Below are 22,875 nucleotides of genomic sequence, written 5' to 3'. Positions count from 1 at the left end.
TTTTCTATTTCATACTTACTTTCTTGCTGTTTTAAACATGGGTTATAGCTTCAGCTTTTCAAGGCAAACCCCTAAATTCCTGGACATACACTTGTGATTTCTGAAATCTACTTTTCCTTGACCCTTCTGACACTCCCCCTCTTCTCTGTCAGCTCCTATCTGATTTCAGCTACCTTTTGTGTTTTCTTTATTGTGAATGAGAAAACCTCATGTAAGTAGGTAAAAATATACTGTAAATGACTAGCATAAATGTAGGTTGTTTTGTTGCTATTTTTGTTTTCAGTGTGATGACAACCAAGGTGATGTGTTGGTAGCCAGAGATTTAGCACTAAAAAAGTAGAATAAAGACTTTGAAATATTTGAAGCTTACTGACATGTAAAGCTTATTTTCTTTTCTGTTTGAAGGAAGAAAGAGAAGATATATACATAAAAAAAGCAATCTCCAAAAAGGTAAAAGTCTGAGAATTCACACCTGTGTGCTTACTGCAACCCTGGTCTTCCTGCCAGACCCATCTTTCCTGTACCCCAGAAATCTCCAATGGACTCCATAAATAATGATTGTTTTGAGTACAGGCTAAGTTGTTGTAACAAATGAGAGCCTGAAATACAGTGGCTTAAACCATATCATTTATTTCTCTTTCATCAAACAATCCAGAAATGGAAGGAAGAGACTGCCTTCCTCAATACATGGTTTCCCTCTCTGGGTCCAGAAGAGCTAGTGTGGTTGCCATTGTCTCCCAGCCAGTGGGAATGAGAAAAATGGGCAGGGAAATCACTTATTGATTTCTTTTAATGGAAAGATCCAGTCTTCTGCTCACATCCTGTTGCCCAAAACTTGGTATTATGGCCAGAGCTAGCTGCCAGTGAGGCCAGGAACTATAATCTGTAGTGAGGCAGCCATGGGTTTAGCTGTAACTCTATTCCTACGGAAGAAAGAGTGATTGTAGGGGACAAATAGCAATCTGCCTACTTGCCTTACGTGTTTTTATCCAAAGTCACTGACTTCTTCATATTTGGAGGAAAACTCTGACTCATATTGGTTCAAACCTGGCCTCTTGTCACCTAAGACCCTTGGCAAGAATAGGAGCTGGAACCTGGATATAGCACAGAGCTACATGGCCAGAGACAAGCTAACCCTGAATGGGAAATGAGGGACCAGGAGAAAATGTTAGAAAGGTTTGTTGTAACTAATGAACACAGCCCTCAACAGAACAAGGAGAAACAGAGGGAACTCGAATTAATTAAGCAGAAGCTAGAGTCCTGGTGTCACCTCAGATCTAAGCCTGGGACACAGTTATTTAAACCAAACTCAGGCAGAGCATACTGTGTCCGTGCAGCAGACCATGAAAAAGATCAGCGATGCTTCATTCTCTGCACCTGGTTCTGCAATTGTTATTTCCATTGTGTTCCTTCTTTTCTTCGTCCTCTTTGCCTCCTTTCTTTTCCCCTTCCTTCTCCCATTCTACTTGTTCTTCTTATAGACTTTCTTTCTTTTTGTTTATTCTTTAACATCACATCATATGAAATACTGTTACTAAGTTTATGAGACACTCAGAGGTTGCTGGGCTTTTTCTTTTGGAGTCAAAATATATGGGGATATATTTTTGTTTCCTTTCATTTCTTCTGATTATTTCTGTCATTTTATCATTTTATATACATGCACGCACACACACACACACACACAACTGAACTCCTCCCATTTTATATATGTGTAATACATATATTTCTGTAAATAATATAAATAAAATTTAAACATATAGTATAAATAAACACACACATATATTTCTAGCATCTCTATCATTTTATCTTCATATTTGCCTGTATCGTCTTTGTTATTTCTTAGCTTATACTTACCCGGGTCCAAGATTTTGTTCCTCTGAGTTTTTGTGAAACGTGTCTTACCTGTTTTGTTAAAATGTTGAAATTGGTAGTTTAAGCACAAATTGATTTTGTTCCTTCTAACTCCTTTTCAAAACTGTTCTCTGAAATAGTTTTCTTTCTGCCCCAAGATGAAGTCTTAGGTAAAACCTGGAGCTGTGCTAGTCCCTTTTTGACAGCAGTGATACTCATTCAATATTAAGAAGCCTGAGCTGATACGTAGTTAAGGAAGTTGGGTGAGACCAACCTCTTCTCTTATACACACTCTTGTCTAACCCTCCTCAGTATCAGTGCTTTTAGCTAGTACAAGTTGTGGAAGAGGGCGAGAAGGACATAAGGAGCAGGAAAAGCCCTCTTATGGGCTATGTCCTTCATGCCTCCAACATATGGAGGATGCATGAGCCCTGTTTGTGAGCTCTTTAAAGAACCCCTCTTTAGAAAGAATCTCTCCACTGAAGTTCCTCTAACGCAGGAGTTCCAGCTGATTGCCTACCATTTCCCCCTTAAGGGAGGTCCACATACCTGCCAGGGTCATGTGGTCCATTCAAATCATCTTTCTTTACAGAATATCTTTCAAGAAAAGCTAACTGAGCTCCTCCCTTCCCCAGAGAAGCCCATGAGAATCGTGCCTTCTCATGATCCCAGTGGGTGTATAGCTGGTTCCCCATACCGTCACCATCTCTAGACTTGACTATATTTGCTATGCTGTAATTTTTGTGCCTGAGACTTATCCATTCCATAACTGGAAGCCTATATCTCCCACTCTCCTTCACCCATTTTGCTCATTTTCCACCTCCTCTTCTCCGGCATCAGTTTGTTCTCTGTATTTACTGACCTGTTTCTGCTTTTTGTTTGTTTGTTTATTCATCTATGCTGTATCTTATATTTCACATATAAGTGGAATTAAATAGTGTTTGTTTTTCTCTATCTGACTTATTTCATTTAGCATAACACCTAAGTCCATCCAGGTTGTCACAAATGGCAAGAACTTATCCTTTTTATGGTTGAGTAATATTCCATCATGCACGTGCACGCACGCGTGCGAGCGCACACACCCCACATCTTCTTTATCCATTCATCTATCAATGAACACTTCAATTGCTTGCATATTTTGGCTATTGCAAATAATACTGCAATAAACATAGGAACACAAAAATCTTTTAGTATTAGTATTTTGTTTTCTTTGGGTGAATACCTAATTGTAGATTTATTGGATTGTATGGTATTTCTATTTTTAACTTTTTGAGGAACCTCCATATTATTTTCCACAGTGGCTGCACTGTTTACATTCCCACCAACAGTGCGCAAGGGTTGCTTTTTTCTCCACATCCTCACCAACACTTTTTATTTCTTGTCCTTTTGGTTTGGATTTGAATTTCCCTGATGATTAGTGATGTTGAACATCTTTCCATGTGTCTGTTGGCCATCTGTAGGTTTTCTTTGGAAAAAATGTTCGCATCCTCTACCCATTTTCAACCAATTTTTTAAATATTGAGTTGTTTAAGTTCTTTGAGTTGTTTAAGTTGTTTAAGTGGATGTTTACCCCTTATTGGATATATCATTTGTGAATATCTTCTCTCATTCATTAGGTTGCCTTTTCATTTTGTTGATGTTTTTCCTTCACTGTGTTTTTCCTTCACTTCAATAGAAACCAAAAGTTTCTATTTTGGTGTAGACCCAATAGCTTATTTTGCTTTTATTTCCCTTGCCTGAGGAGCCAGGTTCCAAAAAAATGTTCCTGAGGCTGGTGTCAAAGACATTAGTGCCTGTCTTTTCTTCTAGGAATTTTATGCTTTCAGGTCTCACATATAGATCTTTAATCCATTTTGAGTTTACTTTTGAATATAGTGTAAGAAAGTGGTCCAGTTTCATTCCTTTGCACGTAGCTGTCCAGTTTTCCCAGCATCATTTCTTGAAGAGACTTTTACTCATTGTATATTCTTTCCTCCTTTGGTCATAAGTTAATTTAGCATAAGTGTGAGTTTATTTCTGGGTTCTCTATTCTGTTCCATTGATCTGTGTTGTCTGTTTCTTTGCCAATACCACACTGTTTCAATTACTATAGCTTTGTAATAGATTTTGAAACCTGAGAGTGTGATGTCTCCAACTCTGTTGTTGTTTTGCAAGATTGCTTTGGCTATTTGGGGTCTTTTGTGGTTCCATATAAATTCTAGTATTATTTGTTCCAGTTCTGTGAAAAGTGTTGTTGGTATTTTCATAGAGATTGATTTTTATCCTTCATTCTGTTGATGTGGTATATCACACTGATTGATTGGCAAATGCTGAATCATCCTTGCATTTCTAAAATAAATTCCACTTGGTCATGGTGACTGATCCTTTTTAATGTATTGTTGAATGCAGTTTGCTAGTATTTTGTTAAGGATTTTTGCATCTTTGTTCATCGGGGATACTGGCCTGTAGTTGTCTTTCTTTCCTTTCCTTTTCTTTTTTTTTCTTCTTCTTCTCCTCCTTTTCTTTTTTTTTTTCCTTCTTCTTCTTTTCTTTCTCCTCCTCCTCCTCCTCCTCCTCCTCCTCCTCCTCCTCCTCCTCTTCTTCCTCCTCCTCTTTCTCCTCCTCCTCCTCCTTCTTCTTCTTCATCTTTGTCTGGTTTTGGTATTAGGGTAATGGTGGTTTTATACAATGGCTCTGGAAGCTTTCCTTCCTCTTCTATTTTTTTGAAATAATTTGAGAAGAACAGGCATTAACTCTTCTCCAAATGTTTGGTAGAATTCCCCTGCGACTCCATCTAGTCCTGGATTTTTGTTGGTTGTTGGGAATTTTTTGATTGTCAATTTAATTCCATTACTAATAATTGGTCTGTTTGGATTTTCTATTTCTTCCTAATTCAATTTTGGATGATTGTATGTTTCTGGGAATTTATCCATTTCTTGTAGGTTGTCCAATGTGTTAGCATATATTTTTTTAATAGCAGTCTCTATAATCCTTCGCACTTCTGTGGTGTTGGTTCTTATTTTCCCTCTTTCATTCCTGATTTTGTTTCCTCTCTCCTTTTTTCTTGATGAGTCTGGATAAAGGTTTATTAATTTTGTTTATCTTTTCAAAGAACTAGCTCTTTGCTTCATTGGTATTTTCTTTTCTTTTCTTTTGGTTTCTGTTTCATTTAATTTTGGTCTGGTCTTTATAATTCTTTCCTTCTATTAAACGTGGGCTTTATTTTTTCTTTTTCTAGTTCCATTAGGTGTAAGGTTAGATCATGTATTTGAAATATTTCTTGTTTCCTGAGGTATTCTTGTATCACTATAAATTTCCCTCTTAAAATTGCTTTTGCTGTGTCCCAAGGATTCTGGACTGTTATGTTTTCATTTTCATTTGTTTCTATATGTTTTCTTTTAATTTCTTTGAGTTCCTCATTGACTCATTGGCTGTTTAGTAACATGTCAGCAGCATCATTTTTATATTTTTGTTTTCTCAGTGAGAAGGAGAGGCAGACATAGAATCCAAACTCTGAGTAACAGAGCCCTATGGAACAGAGGCAAACGAAAAGGTAAAAAGAAAAAAAATTAATTTAAAAAAAGCATGCATTTTTTATTTTCAGTAACTAAACATCTAAATTCTCATGCTTTATTCTATCATTTTAGTAACAAACCTACTTCCCTATTGCTTTATACTGTACTGTTGAGAAATATATCAGATTTAGTCAGTTTCCAAAAGGTGACAGGGAGAGAAAGAGAATAATACCACAAAAAAATAATTCTGTGATGAATCTGCAACCAGAACCTAGGGCCCTTGGTGCCAATTCAGTGCTCCCTCCACTGAATGGATAACTTTCAGGACTGGAAATAGTTGTAGACATGAAACACAGTGTAATTCATAGGTGATGTACCTGTCCTTCCTCATGTCCCATGACCTCGAGGTAATCATGTGGACTGGAGGGTGTCAATTTACCTCTTCTGCCTAGTTTACTCATCTATAAAGTAAGATAAATAATAATAGCTTGACTGTCCTCCAAGGCCCATCTCAGCCTCATATAGAGCTTCGTATCCTGTGGTTTTGATGAAAGGAGAACCTAGCTCACACACTAGTCCCAAGAGGATTTAAACAGAGAGAAACTGAGAGCAAGAGAATGTATGTTTGCCAATATGGCTACTGCTCAACAGACTCAGATTATGACCAGGGCTAGCTGGGGTATAAGTTTGGCCACCTCATGAGAAAGGAGAGGACAGAGAAAGCAAGGAGAAAGCTGAGAGGGCACAGGTATCTTCTCATGGGACAGTGGGTCTTGACCCTTGCAGGAAAAGAGAGGGGTGGCAGTAAGGAGGGTGGAAGGGTGGGAGAGTGAACCAGGACTGGCTAGTTTTCCTGGGTATACCTATCACTTCAGCACCACAAGTGACAGGAGAGGGGTGTTCCACAGAAAGCCACACTTACATGGATGACTTTTTACACCTGGCAATCATACTAACTACCCTACTTGGCACAGTCATGTTCTTTGGAACTCATCAGTGCAGAGCAATTTTTAGAGAAAGCTTCATCTATTTATTTGTGGTCTACATGTTCCCTGTTTTACATGTCTTAAGTCCTTAGTACTAATATCCATGTTGGTGATTCTTTTATGCAGTTTTGGGAAACCGTTCTCTCAGTATACCTTCATAATATCTTGATAAACTTCCTAAGGAAATACTTTGTAGGGTAGAACATGCTTGACCTTGGAATGTGATTCCTCTCAGAATAGGACTCATCAATAAATATCTCATGGGTCCATTTTTATCTTGATGAGATTTTAAAAACCCTTTGGGTAATTGTTATAGCAAAGGCCCCACAAATGAAGGCTTTTTGTGATTGGTTGAAGAAAAAAATCCTTTCCAGCCTCATCTGATCATAATCTATTTAAAGGAAAGATGAGTTATAGTTGAGAGTCTGGAGATTTTTCTCCTGGGACCTGAACTACCCAAATTAGTACCCCAGGATGCCAGCTATGGGCACAGACCTTTAGATAGAAAAAGCATCAAGTGTGTGTCTCTGACCCCAACATTCAAGAACATTTGAATAATGACAGACCCAAACATGCACATGGACATGACTCACTCTTTCTTTGGACACAATCAAAACATGAATCAGATACTATATTCTTCTGGGACGTATTTAAAGTCAACCCTTTGGGCTATCTCTAACCCTATGCCTTTTAGAACTCGGACATCAGTTAGTTTTGACCTCCTTGCTAATTTTTGCCACCACTTTCAGCACAAATATCTTCTTTCAGGTTTAGGGTTTTGGGAAGCTATCTGATCTGTAGAATCCCCCATGAAATCTCCCTTGAAATCTTGTATTACTGCCTTTTTATCTCTGTCTCTTTACTAAAGGAAATCTTCATTTAATCTGTATTTCTTTTCTGTGAGCATTAATTTTCTCATCCGTAAAGTGAGGATAGTATTAGTTCCTGTTTGATAATTTGTTCTAAGGATGAAGTAAGTTAATAGAGGCAAGGTCTAAGGATAGTTCTTGACAGAAAAGAAGCACCTAGTAGATGTCTAACTTCACTATTTTTCTCACCCAGTTGCTTCAGAAATCTACAAAACACTGTTTCAAATTTATTTGGAGATAATAGTAAAAGAAATACAGGATGAATCTCAGTTAAGTATCATCTTTGTAACTAAGTCTAGGCCAGGGTTCAGCAAACTATGGCCCACAGGACAAATCCAGCCAATTGGCTGTTTGTAAGTAAAGTTTTATTGGAATACAGCCACATCTTTTCATTTCCATATTATCTACAGATGCTTTCATAATAACAGCGGATTTGAATAGTCACAACAGCAATTAGGTACCTTAAATATTATTATCTGTTAGTTTACAGGAAAAAGTTCCTGACTCCTGACTCATTCACACATTTGCTACGTTTCTTCAAGTACTAGACAGGCTTCTGAAAAGTTACATTTGAATGGTGTTTTTGTAAAACACTACCATTTGCAATGTAATGTTATAAAAAAGGGACATGTGTGTTATTTTTTTACTTTCTCAGGGAGAAAACCAGTCATCACCAGGGCTTTGAGAAGAGGCAGAAAAAGAGGTAAAAAGAAGTAAATAATATACTTTTAATAATTAAGTATCTAAATTCTTATTTTATACTCTGTGTTTTGAGTGATCAATCAGTTTACTTAATTGCCTTTTTGAATAAGTAACAAATGTTAGGATAGTCATTGACCTTGGTTAACTTCAACAAGACAAGATGATATAATACCCACTCCATTGATTAGCCAGTTGATCTGAGAGACCCCAGGCCTTCTTGGACCTGTAGAGGGCTTCTATTACTACACTTATAACTTTTGAGGAAGGAAATATAAAGAAAAAAATATAAAAGGTATGACTTTCATGATATTTAACTGACCCTCCTCTTGCCCACATAGAGGGCCACAGGTTGCCCATCAAGGGAGACCCTAGGTGGTAATACCAGACTTGTGTCCTAATTTCCAAACTTCTTTTGGTTGTGTGACTTTGGATTATCATTTGTGGGTTTTTGTTTTTGTTTTTGTTTTTTGGCCTCAATTTCCTTCTCTGTAAATGGGTGGGTGGCAGGTGAATTAGACTGGGTGACCTTTCTAGGCCCACTCCAGCTCTAACAGAACTAACTCTGGAAGGACCATGGCCACCCACACTTCCCATTCTATAGAGAAGCCCCAGTTTGTGTCTTTAATGAATCCCCCTCAGTGCTGGTCAGAAAGGCAGGAGCACCTGCCTCTGAAGGTGCTCCTTCATTTTAAGACTTGCAATGCCTGCTTCTGCAGAATCAGATCCCGGTGCCCCCACCCAAGGTATGTGCAGAGGTCCCCTCCCTGCATAATTTGCACTTCTAGCACACTCTACTCTGAGTTTCCTTTTTAGTCACAGAGAAAGCTCACATGAAGGAGAAGTGAAACAAGCAGAGAGCAAGGAGAGAAGAGAGACACTGCCCCAGCGAGGTGCCCCATTGCAATCTTGCTTTCTGTCCCTGAGCTGATTCCTCAAGACAAAACTAAAAGTTAAGAATTTTATCTTCAGCTACATAACTTCAAAGCAATAATACAACAGGAGGAAAATCATGGCACAATGGGGAGTTGTGGTCAACAAATTTGGAGATTCAGACACCTCCGCACAAAGCTTTTAATGTAGCATTTCGGAGAATGACATTATCTTTGTGCTCCTAATCTGCCATAAAAGAAAGACCTAGAAGGGTAATGAGTTCATAGGGGAAAAGCCCTCCCACACATTTTAAATTATAAAAGAAAGATCTCAAGATGGGTGTGATCAAAACAGTGCACAGTTGTTCAGAAAGATGGAATGAAAAAAATAATGCTTCTTTTCAGGTCCAAGAATTCCCAGAGATACGCGTATAGATTTTTGCCTTCTGGAACTTCCTGTGACCTGTGGAGAGGCAAAGGGGACTTTATATAAGGAGAAAATGATACAAGGTGGGTTTCATGATCTTCTGTGCTTTTTAACTGGAAAATACCCGTGTGAATAATATATTATTCAGAGGGTAGATGCCTGTGTCGGGGGTCTCCCAAGACCATCCCTAGGTTTGGTGATTCACTAGGAAGACTCGTAGGACTCAGCATATAGTGAACTCATGGTGATATTTTATTAGATTGGAAGGGTACAAAGCAAAATCAAGGAAGGAAAAAACACACAGGACAAAGTCCAAAGGAAACCAGGTGCCAGTGTCCAAGAGTCTCTCCCAATAGAGTCACGCAGGACACACTTAATTCTCTAGCAATGAATTGTAGTAACACATGTGAAATGCCGTCTACCAGAGAAGCTGCCCCCAGCCTTGGAGTCCAGGTTTTTATCAGGGGTTAGTCATATAGGTGTCCTCTGCCTAGCACATGCCAAAATTCCAGACTCCCAGAAGGAAAGCAAGTTTTCGGCATAAACCATTTATATTGTTCATATAAATGGTTTAGGACAGTGAGACACTCTTTTAAGGTCTGGGAATGGTGATACCCACCTCCCAATTGCAAGTTCCCCAATGACAGCCTAGATCCAACCTTGCAAGCAGAATTTTCTAAAGATGGCAGCCTCCAGTCTAACCCATTAGCTCTTTTCTGTACAGCATCCCAGATAGGTTGGAGGAAAGATGGCATTTCCTCACTTACAGTTAATAAATATAACAGGACATCTCTCCTTTCCCCATGGAGATTGTCCCCAGGATGCCCATCTACCACCCAATGCAAGACCAAATACTTCAATATCAGGGTGGAATATGTACACATTTGAAAAATCAGGCGACAGTCTTCACAGCCCCATTCCCCTTAACACATGAACAGCCTTGTGCCAATGGGGAGGAGCACAGAACTTAGAATTAGAGGACCCAGATTCAAGTTTCAGATACCATGACTGTCTGTTCTATCTGGGCCAAATTACTAGTCTCTCTTACCCTGAACTTCCTCCCATACAAAATGGGAATAATAATAAAACTTGCCTCACCATGTTATTATGAGGGGGGAAAATGAGATGACAGATATAAAATACCTCACAAATCATAACTGTTAAAGTACAGTAAAATGTTCATCTGCCATAATTGATTCCCCTCCTCCACAAATATAGTTCTTAGGCACCAACAAGTATCAATGTTTGCCCTATGACCGTATTGCAGATGTGTAATTTAACTTTTCCCACTTGACATTTCCATAATCACTTTTCCGATAAAGTAGCTATGAGTCCAAAATATGAGAAATAATTTTTTTGAGAGGAAGAGAGAGAAAGGGAGAGAGAGGAGGAGGGAGAGAGGGAGAGGGAGAGAGAGAATCCCAAGCAGACTCCATGCCCAGTGTGGAGCTCAATGCGGGACTCAATCTCACAACCCTGACATCCTGACCTGAGCCAAAATCAGGAGTCAGATGCTCAACCTACTGAGCCATGCAGGTGCCCCCAAAATATGAGAAATAACTAATTGCCATTAGCTGGATGGTCAATATTGTGCAAGAGGAAGAAGATGTGTGATGACAGCTGCCACATGGTCACCCATGGGACCTCGTCTGCCCCCTCTGAAACTCTGCCTGGCTCTCAGAGAAGGGGAGGAAAAGAATCCTCCTCATTCATCTTCAGAGCCATTCAGATTTTCCTCTTTTGAATATACTGAGATACTTTTTAAAAATAAATGTTGGTGCTAATTATTGTCCTTGTTGCACAAAGGTCAAAGACATGGGTGCACAGGACCAGGAGCTTTCTTCCACCCTTGCCTTCCAGGCTGCTTGTGGGTGACTGAAAGGCATGTCAGTTCTCCTGCTGTAGATTCAGAGCCCAAGACATGTGGCCCAGGTCCACGGGGGAGACTACATCCTGGAGGTTCTGCAGTGGGGGGCAGGGGTTACTCCCTGGCAACTCCTTGTTTTGGTCTCACAGGAACCTCAGAGAAGTGTATAAAGGGTGTGGATGGAAGGTGGTTCACCCTCAGGGAATTTGAAGTTGAAGGAAACTACTCACGATCCAAGAACTGGAAGATGAGTGTGAGATGTGGCGGGTTCCCCCTGAAAGACCTGATTAAGGTATCCCAATGACAAGTGGCTTATGTCCAGGGTTTAGTGTCATCGTTCACCAGCCCCAAGCATTATCAGAATTTCTCGGTGTCCAGAAAACTGTCACGATGCCCACAAGGCATGTGTTACCTACTAACATTGTACTCAGAAGCATCTTGGCTGCTTTATACTATAGCTTAATCCTCTAAATGCATGAGCTCTTATCTTTTGAAGGTGGAACAGTAAATTGTGGCCCTGATGGGGCCATAAATAATCACCACTGTGTAATGGGGTCACAGGAAAGTAATTTAAATTGGGGAGTTTCTTAGACTTTGGAGGCCGGAGGAAGGAGTCTGGACCCTTCCTTTAATCATGGAGGAATCATGGGGAGTTTGGGGACTGGCTAACACAAGTGAAACGCTGTTTTAGAAGTATTAGTCTGATCAGAGAATGCAGGGTGGGTTGGAGGGTGGAGTGTGGGCAGCCATGAAGGCCTCACCTGACCTTCACTGCCTCTGGGCCTGAGCCACCCCTTCTCAGCCTTCAAGGCCCAACTCAAACAGCACACTCTCACTACACTGGTTTCCTGAGGCTGCTTTAACAACCCTTTACAACCTGGGTGGCTTAAAACCATACAAATCCATTATCTTAACAGGTCTGGAGGCTGGAAGTATGAAATCGGTTTCACTGGGCTCAAGTCAAAGTGTTGTCAGGGCTGGTTCTTTCTGGAGCCTTCCAGGGAGAATTTGTTCCTTGCCTTTTTCAGCTTCTGGAAGTTGTCTGTGTTCCTTGGCTTGAGGCCCTTCCTGGCATCACTGCAACATCGTGTTCTACCATTACATCTCCTACTCCTCACTCTAACCCTCCTGTCTCCCTGGCAACAGGATGCTGGTCATTACATTGGCCCTGCACAGATAACCAGAATGATCTCCCCATTGCAGGATCCTTAATTTAATTACATCCATAAAGTCCTTTTTACCACTGAAGTTAACATATTCAGAGGTCTGGGGTTTAGGATCTGACCAACTTTGGGGGCCATTATTCAGCCTACTGTACTCACCCATCTCTGGATCCCAAAACACTCTGTCAAAGCATGGTTTACTCTTCATCATCTGCACCCATTCTGTAAGGCTCATCCTACTTGTCTCCCCAAAGGCTTAGACTCCTTTGTGTGCCCAGGGCCACTGATGGGGCCTACCCCCTATCCATCCCTCCCCAGGTATGTGGCCGTGGAGTAGTTGTAGCATGTGAGGTATAGACACACAAGCTAGATGGGTCCTGGAGGATAGAAAGGAGGCAGTGGGTGCAAAAGACATGGTGAGGAAAAGCCTGGCGAGGCTATGAGGAAAGCAAGAGAGGATGCAATTTTTAAAGCTTACCTTAAAGCCAAGTCTGGGTAAGAAAGAACAGTGTGTTACAGGTTTGGAGAGGGACATTATTTTCCATGAAGACACCTTGAATTTGGGTTGACAGTGGGACCTATCTGGAGGGCAGGTGGAATGCCAAGCTCTCAGAGTAGAAATAAGGACCCATTATAGCATTAATCTCATTTCTCTTTCAGAAAAAATATCTACCAGAGCCACCAAGAAGAAGAAGAAGAAAAGTAATTATCACATGACTTTCTGCCAGTGTCTTGCCCCCTTGAGATGGATAATAGCCGTGTGTTGCTTGGCGAAGCTAACAACCCAGATCGCGTTCTCTCCCTTTCTTTTGTATCTTTCCTCTGCTTCACATGCACACATGCATTTCCACAGTGAGTCCTTCTCCAAGGGATCCTTCTTTAAGGGAACGTTCACTCCTTTTGTGGAGATACCACTTTAGAGAATAGAGAGATTGGAAGGCTGATGTGCCAGGGGTGAGACACTGCTAACCCAGATCTTCTGCTTTGTGGAGAGACTACACCAGAGAGATAGTTTTGGAGCTGGGTGTCTGCATGAAAGCATCAGGCCTCACCAGAGGGGCTTTGTAAACCTCAGTTCCATCTATGGAGGTGAATTCCCTTTCCCTCAATGTCGCATGTGGAGTTCATGGACTAGTGGTTTCCCTGGTGCATGGATTCCAAGGAAGGAGGTAGGATAGCTGATGTTTTCCGTGTCCTCTCCAAGAGCAAGTGCAAGAAAGAACCTGTGTGGTGCAAAAAAAGGAGATGGAAGAGCTTCCATTTTCTTAACCTCCAACAGAGGTCCCCTTGGTCCATCTCTGCTGTACAAAAAGTCACAGTCTTCACAAAGTTGGTTTCTGGGGCTACCTGCTCCTCTGACTTTATGCTAGCAACTCTGTCACAAGGGCCTGCACCCACTGGGTTTTCTGGAGAAAGACACGTTATTTGCTCTTTCATTAAGAGCAAACATTTCAGGACACCTGGGTGGCTCAGTTGGTTAAGTGGCTGCCTTCAGCTCAGGTCATGATCCAAAGGTTCTGGGATCGAATCCTGTATCGGGCTTCTTTCTCAGTGGGGAGCCTGCTTCTCCCTCTGCCTCTGCCTGCCACTCTGCCTGCTTGTGCTCTCTCTCTCTCTGACAAATAAATAAATAAATCTTAAAAAAAAAAAAAAGGAGCAAACATCTCTATCCAGTGCTAGGGAGTCAAGGGTGACTCAGTCCGGGTTTGTCAATTGAGTTGGTCATCTCCCATCCCTTTATCACAGATGCCATCTCCATCTGGGCTTACAACTCTTAAGGTACCTCCATTCTCAGAGCATCTCTGCAGAGGGCCTTTTCCTTCCCCAGCCCCTAGGCTTCTGTCCCTTGCACCATCAAATGACAGGTGGTACTACTGGCAGTTTCCCTGCTCATAAGATTCCTGTTAAACCTGATGGTGGTAGCTGAGGTGTTCCAATATAGTAAGACAGAAAAGTCCACGCTAATCTTTTTTTTTTTTTTTTTTTTGACATAGAGATCACAAGTAGGCAGAGAGAAGGGGGAAATCAGGCTCCCTGCTGAGCAGAGAGCCCAATGCGGTGCTCGATCCCAGGACCCTGAGATCATGACCTGAGCCAAAGGCAGAGGCTTAACCCACTGAGCCACCCAGGCACCCTATCCATGCTAATCATTTACCGGTTGCTAAGAAACCTCATCTCCTGAGTGACAGCTGTGTTCATTTGTTTGCGCCCTTCTGTACCCATTCAACAAACACCTGTGGCACAAACATTAAGCACTAAGCATATGCTTGGTCAGTGGCAGGGCACAGGAGGCCAAAGTGACAGACCCAAGGGACTGTTTCAACTTTGTTGTCTAACTTGGAACAATAACTGTTGGGGTGGGGTGGGGGATACTACACCACTCTAGTGGTCTAGCAGTGGCATGGCTGCCTCCCAGGTCATTGCACTCTGGATCACACCGAGTGGCTTATCTGTGGCCTCACTGCCTCAGGCAGGAGGTAGAAGCTAGGCAGCTGTTCTTCCAAACTGAAGGAGGCCAAGTCATTCCACAGGTATCCAAGGTCAATGCATCCTTTTGGGATTCAGGAGAAAGTGCAGAGGTGCTTAGCTTTAGGAAGAAGATGAACAGGACTGGGGACCTTAGATCCATTTTATTTTCGGGACTAGGCCCTGGGTGAGCTGCAGAAGACAGTGGGATTCTTTGAGACACATGCACTGTGTCCAGGACTCTGGGTGCTGTGATCACTGGGGGCCATGGATATTCAGTCCTCAGCTTGATTCCCTCATTGCAGCTCCAACTCCAGCTGTGGAATCCAGGACCAGGCTCCCTGTGTGGCTTCACAAAGGCCTGCTTTGGGAAGAGCAGTCAGAGAATGGAGCTTGCATTGGGCCAAACTGTCAGTGACATAAAATTTCATGATTTTTTATTCTCCAGTTAGACATACAGACCCATAAACACAGATATAAAGCAAAGGGAAGGGGACGCCTGGGTGGCTCAGTTGGTTAAGCCGCTGCCTTCGGCTCAGGTCATGATCCCAGGGTCCTGGGATCGAGTCCCGCATCGGGCTCCTTGCTCAGCAGGGAGCCTGCTTCTCTCGCTGCCTCTGCCTGCCTCTCTGCCTGCTTGTGTGTACTCTCTCTCTCTCTCTGGCAAATAAATAAAATCTTAAAAAAAAAAAAATAAAGCAAAGGGAGGGCTGTGGCATGAATCCTTTGCATAAAGAAGTTCACTCAAATGCGTGGTTAATGAAAAATCATATTCAATATTGTCACTCAATCTTTCTCCCTTTTCAGCAGACAATACCAGAGCCTAGCAGGAGTGACTTTTTTGACCCTTATGTAAGTACTGACTCTTCCACCTGTGACCTCAGAATAACCCAGGCCTTGTCCCTCCATGTATTACCTGTGTCATTGCTGCGTTTTCCTGAAGCGTGCTCACACTCAATTGGAGTGTGTCCTTGTGTGTGACAAGCAGAGAACAAACGTATCATCCACCCCAGGGAGATGATTTTGGAGTTGGTGTCCCTGCATGAAACTTCCTTTCCATTTGTTCAGGGAAACTTCCCTGTTTCCTTATTTCCCCTTGAGAGTGAGTATGGGAGGCAGAGCGCTAGGCCACTGGCATCTCTAGAGCCAGGACTTTAAGTAGTAATAGCCAAGGCTGGCCTGCCCATGACAGATAAGGAGTGAATCTGAGAGAAGAGCAATATTTTAGAGAAGGTAATAAGGAAGGAAAGGAAGAACACCAACATCCACTCTTAGATAGAGGCAGAGCTAAGATGGTTTGAAACATCCACCAGAAGGAACAGGCTGGGCCAAGCTGGCAAGTTCAGGGGCAGACCCTGTCCCCAGGCCTGCAGAGAAATGTACATAGGGCAAGTGGGTGATGCAGAGAAATATCACAGGGTCCTTTGTGGAGACCTGGAGCCCATCTTAAGGAAGCTGTCAGGAACCTGAACTGGCTAAGATGAAAATTATCAACATGTAGCAAATCGCAGACATTTTTACTCAAACTGCTTGGCTAGTGCTTGATTATATACAGACCCTTATGATCCAAAGACCCTGCTTACTAGGGCTGCCTGCATTAAAGTCTGCCAACATCACAGAGGGCCCCTCCTTCTAAGCCAAATCATACTTCGGTTGCTTTCATTGCAACAAGATGGGAGTTTTGGGCCGAATCACCTTTTTGCACCACTCCAGGGGGGCTCTCACTGTAGAATGATGTGCAGCTGTATTGATAAGGGATGCTTATGGAGAAGGGATTAGAAAAGGGTTACCGTGCCCCCTGGTCCTCTAGCAAATGCATTGCCCAGCATGATCTAGATGCATCCACATGACTTCGATTCCTCTGCTGGAGGTGGGGCCCTTGTATAGTGGAATAGCTCTCATCTCTGAGGTCTGCACAGCCTTTCTGATAACTGGAATGGACATGGAGGGTTATTCCCACAGCTCACAGCCAAGCCCTCTGTGAAGATAAAAAGGCAACTCTTCGGGGCGCCTGGGTGGCTCAGTGGGTTAAGTCGCTGCCTTTGACTCAGGTCATGATCTCAGGGTCCTGGGATCGAGCCCCGCATCGGGCTCTCTGCTCAGCGGGGAGCCTGCTTCCCTTCCTCTCTCTCTGCCTGCCTCTCTGCCTACTTGTGATCTCTCTCTGTCAAATAAATAAAATCTTTAAAAAAAAAAAAAAAAAGGCAACTCTTCTTCTTCTTTTTTTTTTTAATTATGTTATGTTAGTCACCATAGAGTACATCATTAGTTTTTGGTGCTGTGTTCCATAATTCATTGTTTGTGTATAAACCTCAGTGCTCCATGCAATCCACGCCCTCCTTGATACTCATCACCACATTCATCCATCTCCTGAACCCCCTCCCTTCTAAAACCTCAGTTTGTTTCCCAGAGTCTCCTAATAAGAATGTCCACACTCCTTTTCATAGCCTTTCTGTGACAACTTTTGTAGACTGATAATGACTCTACTCATAGCTCCCACACTTAGCCAGAAAAAATCCCACCAGACCTTGGGCTCCCCACCTTGACTGCCCATGGCAATCAACTGGAGGTCCCGCCCACAGAGGTTCTGATGCTAGTGTTCTAAGGGTCAAGATTTTCCAAAGCTCCTCTGGTGGTTTTAATACACGGCCAAAGTTGTGGGCCATGGTGGGCCAGAGCTGTTCAGTCTGCAGTGTCCATCTGAATCTCCTGGGCTTCTGATTCATTGAGTGAGGGATGGCGCCTGAGAATTTACACTTCCAGCATTATTCAGTGGACACGGCTTCTGCTGATCCAGAAACCACTGCTTTAGAAGCCAGAGATCTCCACTAAGGACTGCACCTGAAAACCATCTAGGTTTTCATGATTAAAACAAACCACCAATATCCTCCCCACCCTGGTGACACAAACAATCAAAATCACATGCAACTAATTGAATCTCTGAGGATGAGGCCTCGGGCATCAGAATTTTTTAAGGCTCCCCCAAGTGATTCTATTGTACAGCAGGTTGAGAACCACTGCCAAACAAAAGGACAAATTTCTTGCTAAGATTTACAAGATATATGTTGAGTTTGTGGGCTTTGTAGATTATAGAACTTTAATGGTCTAATAGCCACTTCCTCCCAAACTTCACTGCAGATCAGAGTGTCTTCTTCCAAATCTTCACTCAGTGTTATTCCTTAATATTTTGAGAAGAGAAATCTACAAGTGTCCCCCAGTCACGAGAAAAGACCATGGATTCTAGAGTCTCAATGTATCAACCGTCTGATTCCAATGATGTCTGCATTACCTCCCCTTCTAGCCAGGAAACTCAAATATATGTGAGGTGTGCCGTCGACCTGGAAAGCTGTTCTGCTGTGATACTTGTCCAAAGTCCTTTCATGAGACATGCCACATCCACAATATAGATGTTAACAGGTTAGTGAGCCCTGCCCCCTTCTCGCCCTCCCTTCCTGTGGCACAGCTCCTCCCACTGCGCACTCAACCTGCAGCGTTTTTCTCTGGTTGTATGTGTCCTGATGCAGAAGGAGCAAGTCTTACAGTATCAATATCCATTGTATAACAGTGTTAGCAGCAACAGATTAATAGGAAGCAAAAACTCTGCAAGTGTCACCCCCACATCTCCCACTTGGTTCCCAGACCTAGGCACTTTGAGGGGGTAATGGCATCATACATAGGGTGCTGGTTTAAAGCATATACCACCTGCTCTGGGAACATCAAAAAGCTGAAAAATTTGGGACTGTGATGAGCCTTCAGATAACCATGGATGCTATATTTCCTTTGCCTTAAAATGTATTTTTGGGGGGCGCCTGGGTGGTTCAGTGGGTTAAGCCTCTGCCTTCAGCTCGGGTCATGATCTCAGGGTCCTGGGATCGAGCTCCACGTCGGGCTCTCTGCTCAGCAGGGAGCCTGCTTCCCCCCTCTCTCTCTGCCTGCCTCTCTGCCTGCTTGTGATCTCTGTCTGTCAAATAAATAAAAAAAAATCTTTTTTAAAAAATGTATTTTTGGTCAGAGATGATGGTATGAGGGATAGCATGAAGGTTGATAAGGCATTCTGTAAGTGATAATGTAGGCAGAACTGCTGTGACCAAGGAGGATGGATGATTTCCATCAGGATTGTGTCTGTCCCTATGAAGACAGAACATTGCACCCTTGGTAATGGGAGAGTCTAATGTAATCCAACTTCTCCCAGGTAGTTCCCAGGGAATAGTGTCATCTTAGGGATTCTGCAAAAAGCTCTGCAGTTGGGCATGCTGCAGAGGCAGAAGACAGGTCTTCTTTATTGCTGTGCCCATGTATAGTCCCCATCCTCACACCATGGGTACTCGAGAATGGGCCCCTTGAGCAAGCACTGGAGTAGCCAAGGAGAGAGGAGGCAAATGACATATCTAGGAAGGATCACTGTATCCACTTGATTTTTTTTTAAGGATTTTATTTATAGTGAGAGAGAGATAATGAGAGAGAGAAAATAAGTGGGGGAGTGGGAGAGGGAGAAGCAGGCTTCCCACTGAGCAGGGAGCCCAATGCAGGGCTCAATCCCAGAACCCTGGGATTATGACCTGAGCCGAAGGCAGGCGCTAATGACTGAGCCACCCAGGTGCCCCTGTATCCTCTTGATTATCAAGAACCCTTCAGCACAGGGAGCCTAGCAGAGAAGAATGCCATAGGCATTGAATGTAGAGGCAAATGGCAGATGTCTGACACTACTCTGTTCATAGATTTCTTTCCAAGAAGTTTCTGCAGCACAGATTCTAGGCCTAGGTATGGCAGTGCCAGAGAAGAGGATGTCTATAACTCTGTGCTTACTCAGCAAAGTTGAGGAACAAGAGCTGGCTTCCTTTTACTGTGGTCTGATGGCTCAATGAGGCCCAAGACTCCAGTGCTGAAGGTACCAATTTCCAATTCTCAATTTTAAATGGCAGGGCTCATATCTGAGCCCATAGTGGCTCAGATAAGAACTCTTAAGTTTTGAGATGAATGAAAGACCATCATCCACCATGGCAGCTCACTCGACAAACTGTCAGTCCTGCTATCACTATAAATGAGAGGGGTGTTTGCCAGCTATGCCCAAATGGGGCTCTAGCACAGAGAGAAGTTGGATACAATGTGGAAACCACCAGTCATTCCTGAACAGAGGACTTTAGCAGCTGTAGAAACAGTGGCTGAGTCACAGAAAATCTACCTTTGCTGACCTTATGCCCAACTTCTCAGGGACCCATGGAGTTGCATCTTCTGCATGATAAAGGCTCTTCAACCAAGTTACCCACAAAGCCAACAATGTCACCAGACATCTGAGGTCTTACAGAGGCGGATGGTGCCTAAGGAACAGTTGGTGAGTTGAAATACAAACCTGAACTCTCCTCCTTTCTGTTGACTTGAGAGAAGCAGCACAGTCTTGCAGGGACTGGAGGGATGGTGCCCAGGGGCGAACAGCTGTCCCCTGCTGTGCTTTGATCACATGACCTAACACTAAAATTTATATTCCAGAGAAAATTCCCATTCCATGTTTGTTTCATAGGCCACAGGTTTGGAAACCATCCATTCTGTCTGAGCATATGTATACTTCATTCTCTCCAAGCTGCTTCTCACTTAAAATCTCCTCTCTCTTGTGCAGAGATGTGAATTTATCCTCTTGAAGGTCTACTGCTGTTCAAAAAGCCCCTTTTTTGCCTCAAGACCACATTATGTAAGTAACAGCAACAAAGCCCAAAACTGGCATTGTCAAATTTGGGATATGGGTCCAGTGGGTCCACTCATCATGATCTCCATCTTGTTGATGGACATCTGAGTCAGCTTACTTAGTCCTTGGCCACTTAAGCTGCTACCACAAAGTACCATGGACAAGGCAGCTCAAACAGTAGATATTTATTTCTCCTAGCTCTGGAGGCTGGAAGCCTGAGATTGGGGTGCTTGTGTAATCCTGCAGACTGCCAACTTCATTTTGTGTCTTTACATGATGGAAAGAGAGGGAGAGAGCTCTGTGGGGTCATTTTTATAAGGGTACTAATCCCATTCATGAGGTTCATCCTCACAGTCTAATCATCTCCCAAAGGCCCAGCCTCCTAATACCATCACACTATGGGTTAGGATTGCAGCATAGGAATTTGGGGAGGACACAAACACTCGGTCTGTAACAGGGGGTGGACTTGAACTGTGCTCACAGCCTGCCCTTCCGCACCTCTGTCAACAGAGTAACAATGCATCTCATGGCCCAACAAAACCCATGTGGTTAAACAAAATTAAGAAAAAGCTGAATAAGAAACTGTACCTCCGAGTGAAGGGGTTCGTGCAGGACATGTGTCTCATCTTTCAGAACCACAGGGCTTTTTACAAGGTGAGTGGTTCCCTCTACATCCCTCTTTCTTTCCATCAAGCCACTTTGCCGTTCATCCTCTTGTATCAGGTTAACTGTTACCTTTTCTCTCAACGTGTGGCAAACCGACACACGTGCAAATGCTGGAAGTATTCTAAAAACTCCGGGGGCCAAGGTGTGGAAATAGTAACAAATCAGGTCTCCTTGCAGACATTACCTTAGGGCTACCTTAACTCACCCAGACAATGGGCGCCCACCGGACGCCTAGGCGTAGAGTGTGCGCATGGCCGTTTGCCGGTACCGCTGTGCTCCTGCTCTCTGGAGTCCAGGATCTCAGCAATGCGTGGGCAGAGGCTTTCCCCTCACACCTGGACATCTCTCTCCCTATCTCCACTTGTTCCCATGCTGCAGTTCGGAGGCAGAGCATGGGAGGTTGCTTACAGGCAGAACCTACAGGGCCATAGTGCTGGGAGGGGCATCTCTGTAGCAGCGGGTCTTCCGACATCACTCCCCTGGACCAAGGGCATTTTAAAGAAAACTCGTATTTCTCTTCTCTAAAGGAAGATACCAAATCGAATTTCTCAAATTTCAAAATCTTGGATTTCTTTACTTTCGAATTTCTTAACACTGTATCCAGAAGTTAACAAGGATTATCTCAAGGGATGAGGGAGAAAGGGAGACGCCATGAATTTGCCTTCAGCATTTCTGTACCATTGTAGTGCTGCAAGTCATAAGTGCTGTATTTGAAAATACAGCCACTGGTATTTTTAAAAAATTAACAATAAATTTCTGATGAAGAATTAGACTATAATACAGTACTCTTTTTTGCATCTCTGTCTTACAGATAAAGAGAAATGATCAAGCTATCTGGAAACATAATACTCCTAACTGTATTAATTCTCACTTAACATTTGGGGTAGTCTAAAATGAAGCTCTGGATTATATGAAACATGGAGAGCTCAAGCTCAGTTGCTATGGCCATTCTCATTTTTGTCTTTGTTTTTTCAGGACAACCAGAAATTCGTCAAGCTTGGACTTCAGCTAGAGGCCATATTTATGAATACTTTTAAAAACATTTTTGCAATTCAGGAAACAAGAGAGGACAGTTTTCAGTTGGAGCCCACTCTTTCATAAAGTAGCCCACCCCTCACCCCCCAACAGTTTTTTTTTATGCTCACAGATCTTTTTTTTTTATTGTGTTACATCAATCACCATACAGTACATCATTAGGTTTTTTATTTTATTTTATTTTTTCAGTGTTCCAAGATTCATTGTTTATGCACTACACCCAGTGCTCGAGGCATGTGATCCATGCCCTCTTAATACCCACCACCAGGCTCACCCATCCCCCCACTCCCCTCTCCTCTAAAACCCTCCATTTGTTTCCTGGAGCCCATAATCTCACATGGTTCATCTCCCACTCTGATCTCACATCCCCATCCCTTTGTTTTTCCCTTCCTTCTTCTAATGTCCTCCATAGGCAGTAACCTCTCTGACAAGGGCCACAGCCACTTCTTTCAAGACACGTCTCCAAAGGCAAGGGGAACGAAAGCAAAAATGAACTTTGGGGACTTCATCAAGATAAAAGCCTTCTGCACAACAAAGGAAATAGTCAACAAAACCAAGAGGCAACACACAGAATGGGAGAAGATATTTGCAAATGACACTACAGACAAAGGGCTGATATGCAAAATCTATAAAGAACTTCTCAAACCCCCAAAGAGTCTTCAGCAGCTACATGATAAGGGGCTGTGGTCCCTCCCACTGACAGTTCTGCCTGTTGCTGTGCAGACAGCTTTTTCAAACTTTTTTTTGTTGCCATTTTTGTTCATTTGTTTTTCTAAATAAAATAAAAACTTATCCTCTCA

At 42.8% G+C, this 22,875-nt stretch overlaps 1 protein-coding gene across 18 annotated transcripts in view; it reads left to right on the top strand.

The window, feature by feature from the left end:
* SP100 (SP100 nuclear antigen) overlaps positions 1-22,875 on the top strand; it is a 105,391-nt gene extending 82,516 nt beyond the window's left edge. For 7 of the 18 annotated variants that reach the window (XM_080798021.1, XM_080798034.1, XM_080798023.1 and 4 more), the window contains 12 exons: positions 406-450; positions 5,312-5,383; positions 7,856-7,903; positions 9,177-9,281; positions 11,215-11,357; positions 12,889-12,930; positions 15,502-15,546; positions 17,996-18,111; positions 19,906-20,026; positions 20,309-20,380; positions 20,885-21,028; positions 22,016-22,875. In XM_080798021.1, coding sequence (XP_080654147.1) covers positions 406-450; positions 5,312-5,383; positions 7,856-7,903; positions 9,177-9,281; positions 11,215-11,357; positions 12,889-12,930; positions 15,502-15,546; positions 17,996-18,111; positions 19,906-20,026; positions 20,309-20,380; positions 20,885-21,028; positions 22,016-22,141 — 1,079 coding nt within the window. In that variant the 3' untranslated portion in view covers positions 22,142-22,875. The remainder of the gene's footprint in view (positions 1-405; positions 451-5,311; positions 5,384-7,855; positions 7,904-9,176; positions 9,282-11,214; positions 11,358-12,888; positions 12,931-15,501; positions 15,547-17,995; positions 18,112-19,905; positions 20,027-20,308; positions 20,381-20,884; positions 21,029-22,015) is intronic. The other 11 variants (XM_080798027.1, XM_080798024.1, XM_080798020.1 and 8 more) reach the window with 5 other exon arrangements.

This window comes from Martes martes (assembly GCF_963455335.1).
Source record: "Martes martes genome assembly, chromosome: 3".
In the NCBI taxonomy this organism is placed as follows: Eukaryota; Metazoa; Chordata; class Mammalia; order Carnivora; family Mustelidae; genus Martes; species Martes martes.
This window is presented reverse-complemented; position numbering and strand designations above follow the sequence as displayed.